The 6,000-nt window shown below is 53.3% G+C and overlaps 1 protein-coding gene across 1 annotated transcript; it reads right to left on the reverse strand.

Moving 5' to 3' along the window:
* Positions 1-77: 77 nt before the first annotated feature.
* On the reverse strand, positions 78-5,900 carry LOC136939305 (mediator of RNA polymerase II transcription subunit 12-like; the record flags this gene model as incomplete). Its single annotated transcript, XM_067232045.1, has 15 exons — positions 78-529; positions 699-780; positions 972-1,193; positions 1,708-1,885; positions 2,039-2,265; positions 2,423-2,497; positions 2,711-2,913; positions 3,106-3,253; positions 3,470-3,838; positions 3,941-4,090; positions 4,347-4,482; positions 4,658-4,767; positions 4,944-5,033; positions 5,303-5,414; positions 5,739-5,900. Coding segments are annotated over 15 exons (2,302 nt in total), but the record flags the coding sequence as incomplete, so codon positions are not given.
* Positions 5,901-6,000: the final 100 nt, after the last annotated feature.

Consider the following 6,000-nt stretch of genomic DNA (forward strand, 5'->3'; position numbering starts at 1 on the left):
CTGCATAGCGCGCTTAGTGGAACTGTCCATGGAGTCATCCTTAATATCCTATAAATGTAACAAACACAAGACCTAAAAACTGACATGATTTTTTTTAATGAGAAATACACGAAACTGAAAAATTGTACAAATTGAAATAAAATAAAAAAATTGCATTATTCTTATAATTTCTTGTACTTCTTTTTTACATAAACCTTTTCCATTGTTCTCCATTATCATAATATTTCACAGCACAATCCCTCCTTGGATTTCATAATTACATGACTGAAATTGAAATGGATCAAACAGCATGTTGCCTCTGTGATTGAGTCCTGCTTCTGTTCGCTTGTCCTTTTGGCCTATAGCAGTCTTTCCCTCCTAAGAGCCTACTCCTCTACACACAGCCTGCACACGGGCACTGGACGTCTATCTGCCCATTTACAGGCTGGGGACACTTTCACATACAGGGTCCTCTCTATCCTCCACACACACACTAATTTACACAAGCACAATCAGTAATATGAGTTGGTGTTCTGTCCAGGTTGTGTATCTGGAGACAGAAACAAAACAAAAGGTTTTGTGAGAAAATGTGAAAGATCCACACCCTGTAGCAATATTCCTAATACAATGACATAGTTGAAGGTGACTGGATCATGTAATATACTGGTTATAGCCTACATTTTCATCAGGATAATGATAAAACAGTCAAAATGGCTTACTTGAGAGCTGTTGTTGGAGTTGCCTGACTAGTGCTGCGGTCTGCTGCTGCTGTTGAGTCTGCTGCATGCCCTGTCGAGGGAACTGGGACAAGCACACAGAAAGCACTGTAACATTTCTATTTACTATCTTGATATGAATTGTATAGATAAACATGTAACATATTTCCACAAAAGGCTTTCCCCTTCATATTGGAGAAGAATCATGGTTAAACAATATTTTCTATGATATATGATGTGCCTTGTGCTACGTCTCAGGTATTGTGTAGGACCTACCATTGGTTGCTGAGGGGGAAGGGGCTGCATGCCCAGGGCCTGGTTCTGGTTCTGGGCTGGGGGTTGGGCCGAAGCTACCTGCTGCTGCTGGACCTGCTGAGGCTGGACTTGCTGCTGTTGGACCTGCTGAGGCTGGACCTGCTGTTGGGCCTGTTGCTGAGCCTGCTGTTGGGCCTGTTGCTGGGCCTGCTGCTGCTGTTGCTGGACCTGTTGAGCTTGTTGCTATGAGGGCGACATATAGGCAACTCAGTTAGAGAAAACACTAAACTTCAATATCAAATTTAGGTTAAGTTATTCCACGCATACATCTGAGATATAGCACACAATCTCAACCACCGTCCTGGGTTGGTCTGTTGAATAAGTTCTTATGTCCACAGTGGAGCCGTGTGTGTGCGGAGGTAGCCAGTGGAGCCGTGTGTGTGCGGAGGTAGCCAGTGGAGCCGTGTGTGTGTGCGGAGGTAGCCAGTGGAGCCGTGTGTGTGCGGAGGTAGCCAGTGGAGCCGTGTGTGTGCGGAGGTAGCCAGTGGAGCCGTGTATGTGTGCGGAGGTAGCCAGTGGAGCCGTGTGTGTGCGGAGGTAGCCAGTGGAGCCGTGTGTGTGCGGAGGTAGCCAGTGGAGCCGTGTGTGTGCGGAGGTAGCCAGTGGAGCCGTGTGTGTGCGGAGGTAGCCAGTGGAGCCGTGTGTGTGCGGAGGTAGCCAGTGGAGCCGTGTGTGTGCGGAGGTAGCCAGTGCGTACTCTGATGGCCTGCTGCTGTCTGAGGTACTGCTGCTGCTGTGCTTGTTGCTGCTGCTGAGCCTGCTGCTGCTGCTCGGCCATCGAGGGGTTGGGTCTCATCCCCGGGTGCACCCCCTGGCCCCCCATGTGGCCCAGGCCGTGCATGATGGGAGCCTGCTGGAGGGGCTGGTGGGCAAACCTGGGGGAGAGAGGAAGGTTTCAGAGAGAAACTAAAGTACAGAAACACATTGCCTGCAAATACGCAGCAGCTATAAACACTCATAAGAACTACAATAAGTGATGTCACTATTGTTCATTAGAACCTGGCTGAAAGGCACAACTTTTTTCGAACCTCTGTGTGTTCTGCATGGAGTGTGCGTAGCCTGGGGCCTGCTGGTGGACGTAGCCACTGGGCCTCTGCTGCATCTGCCTCAGAGAGTCCACCACGGCCGGGTTGTTGCCAGGGTGAGAGCCCTGGAAGCTCTGGTAGGAGGGGGGGACGATGCCCCCGCCCTGGGTGGGGTGAGGCTGCATGCCCATGTGGGAGCCGTACGTGGTGTAGCCCTGGGAGATGTTCTGCTGAGCGGGGAAAAAACACAAACACGGCAGACAGATTGAGAGGGAGGGATGTGAACAGACAACAGGAGGAAACACAAGGCTGGTGACAGTGGATGGTTCAGTGTTGTTGCAGGGATTGATTGGAAAAGGACAGTGCTGGTCAGTGGAGTTGACGTGCCTGGGAGGGCTGCATGGAGGTGTACTGGGGGTTGGGTACCATCTGACGCAGCTGCTGTCCCATGATGCTCTGGTTCTGAAAGCAGACGAGGGCACGTTAGTCTCTAATCTCCCGACAGACCTCTGCCTACACCCTCCACATGGAGGAAAATCATTCACAGTGATCATTATCATCAGATCAGGCACTCGGATGAAACAAATGAAACCCCATGACTGTGTTTAATTACAGATGCAGCTCATTAGCGCCCCCCAGAGTGGAGTCTACAAACTGCAGACTCACCAGTCTGACCTGTAGCTGCTGCCGCAGTATCTGGCCCTGCGGTATGTTTGGCTGAGGCTTGTAGCCCATCGGGTACTGCTTGTCTAGTCCCATCATGCCCGGCATGCCGCCCTGCATGGTGGGCATCATGCCAGGGTAGCTGGGCCGCGGGGGCCGCGCGCCCATGGGGGGGTTCCGGACTGGTCTGTAGGGCGTGTCCAAGCCAGGGCCACCTGTGGGGGGAGGGAGAAGGAGAGGGTGGGGGTGAAAGGCTGTTGTAGTAGTTGAATTGATAGTCAGTGTTACGGATCAGTGGCTGGGTTGGTCCCTTCTGACTTTTACAAACACACACTGCTATCCTAACTGAGGAGAATGCCTACAGGCGTGGATGGTTGGTGGTTAGTGATGAGGACGCTGCGACTGACCTGGAGGAAGAGGCTGGTTCTGGGCGTACATGCCTATGGGCTGCTGGCCGTAGCCTATCCTACTGTAGGGGTGGTTCTGCTGGCCCATGAGTTCAGGGGGCATCCCCGTGCCATATGGCCCTCCTCCCTGTGTACGAGTCACGTAGTCCTGGGGATGAGGAGAACACGTCACATTTCACTCTCACATCTTCCAAAAGATGGACAGAATTAGCGATTACTGAACACACACAAAATCTGAGGTAGGAGAATAGTTGACCGGTACAGGTCAGCCTGCCCTGGTCAGCCTGCCCTGTTCAGCCTGCCCTGGTCAGCCTATCCTACTGTCATTGTGTGTGGTACTCTGAGCTCCGCCCCCCCTCCTCACATCGGCCTTGCTGGTGGAGGGAGTCTTCTTCTTCTTGCTGGATTTCTTCTTGCTGGAGTCGGAGGGCACGGTGGGAACGCTCTTCTCCGGCTTCACGGCCTCCACCATCTTCTTCTCTGGTTCCTGGGGCACGGGCGTGGGGGGCTCCTCCTCCTCGGGGGGCAGGGGGAGGGGCTCCAGGTAGTAGGTGCGGGGCTTGGGCTTCAGGTGGGTGTGGTAGAGCAGGAAGCGCTGCTGCTCCTCCAACTTGGTGACCTTACGGTCGACCTTGACCGTACCGAACCAGCCCCAGGAGAGAGGGGCCGAGTTTTTGAGCCCCTCAAACACGTCCCAGGGAGAGATCTTCTGCTTGGTGGACACTTGGAGCCCCTGGTGGCCGATGGAAATATATTGGTTAAAAAAAAACGACAACAAAAACAGTGAACGGGCGAACATGTATGCAGATGGTCTGTGGCAGGTGAGAGCCGGTACCTCCTTCTCGAAGCCGGCTATCTTGTTGCCCTTGGTGTCTATGAGGGAGCCCTGGGGCTCGCAGGTGATGACGTCCCGGGTCTGCTTGGGCAGAGGTAGCAGCTGGCGTACCTTCTCCAGACTCTCAGACTGACGGTCCCCCAACTCTTTCTGCAAGAAAGAAACACTTTGTGAGCAAAACACCGATCCCCCTTTGATCGACCACACTCACAACTCTACAGGACAAAAGGATGCGTTGTTTGAGCCATATATGAAAAAGCCTTGCATCTCTGATCACTTCAGAGTCCTGCCTCCTGACCATCTGTCTGTGGTCGTGGTAGACACAACTCAAGTGTTCTCAAGCCAAAGAAATAGACATTGTGTTCATTCAGTCTTCAAAGCGGTCGTGACCCCTGGCCCTCCTCACCCTGAGCTTCTTGACCAGGTTCATGTAGGCCCTCTTGTTCTCCTCCATGCTCCCCTGAGAGATGCTGGACATGTCAGCAGCCAGCGTGCCGTTGATCAGCACACTCAGCATGTCCAGCACTGTGGTGAACAGCTCACTGGCGCACACACACACACACACACACACACACACACACACAGGTTAACACACGCAAAATACTCATAGTGAAGGTAGATTTTCTCCAAGCTAGAGTGGCAATGTTCTGTGTGTGTGTGTGTGTGTGTATGTAATTACTATATACGTATGTATGTATCTATGTATGTGTGTCTTACTTGTTGGACTGCATGTCCACCGTGCCGCTGCTGATGATGTCGAGGAGTAGCACGGCCCACTCAGTGGTCTGCTGGGTGCTGCGCTGCACTGTGTCAAACATCCCCCCCACCTGAGGAACACACATACACATGTACCTTAGTGGAGCATCCAGCATTTGGCTTTTCCACAGACCACCAACACATTATATATGATGCTTGTGAGGCATTTCTAATCTGTCCTGAAGAAGTTCTGATGATGACAGGGTGGGAGGAGAGGTGTGTGTGTGTGTGTGGGGGGGGTTCTTACCAGATTGAGCCTCAGCTTCAGCGCCTCGTGCATCATCTGCTTGGCTTTGCAGTCGTCCTGGTACTGGTCCTCTCGCCAGTTAGTCACAATCTGGAGGGGCAACAGATCCCCACCATCAGTCACATGACTCAGGGGCAAGATCGTTCATGGAGGGAGAGAGGGGGAGACAGAGAGAGGGGGGGAGAGGGTGAGAGCGACAGAGAGAGGGACAGATGGAGATAGAAAGAGAGGGAAAACGAGAGGGAGAGGGGAAGTGAGGGATAGAGACAGAAAGGGAAGAGAGAGAGAGACCGAGAGGGGGGAAAGAGACAGGATACAGAACCAGGGGGAGTGAGGGCCAGACAGAGAGAGACAGATACCTGCTGTACTTGGTTGTAGAGGGAGGTGAGGAGGCCTTCCCTCTGCTCGTCCTGGCCCTTCAGACAGGTCAGCACCAGGGACAGGAAGGGCTGCTGGCTCAGCAGAGACATACTGGGAACAAGACAGGCGGTCACCACTACAGACCACACCACATCACGTCTCCCTGCTTCTAGAAACTTCCATCATTAGAATATCTAGAGCACAGTCCTGCAAGCTGTCGAGCATCAATGGAGGTGCATCCGTTTAATATCTACATGAGAGCTTTACGGGAGCAGGGCATGGCCCGTGGAGGAGACATGAGAGCTGTACGGGAGCAGGGCATGGCCCGTGGAGGAGACATGAGAGCTGTACGGGAGCAGGGCATGGCCCGTGGAAGAGACATGAGAGCAGTACGGGAGCAGGGCATGGCCCGTGGAGGAGAGGGGCTTCGGTTACCTCTTCTGTTTCTGCCGGTCCCTCTCCTTACGGGACGAGGAGCCCAGGTGCTGCCCCTTCTCCAGCTCCTCCCCCGCCGCCTTCAGGACGTGACCCTGCACCGACGTGGGCAGCTTGGCGATCAGGGGCGCCACCAGCCACACCCCGGACCGCTCCGACGAACTGGAGGACAGCCGGGACCAGTGTGAGTGCAGTTCACATTACCTTAAGAGTCTTAAGAGTTCATGCCGGCCTTCATTTACTAGTACATACCAAGGGTGTT

Source organism: Osmerus mordax, unplaced genomic scaffold (assembly GCF_038355195.1).
Source record: "Osmerus mordax isolate fOsmMor3 unplaced genomic scaffold, fOsmMor3.pri Scaffold_168, whole genome shotgun sequence".
In the NCBI taxonomy this organism is placed as follows: Eukaryota; Metazoa; Chordata; class Actinopteri; order Osmeriformes; family Osmeridae; genus Osmerus; species Osmerus mordax.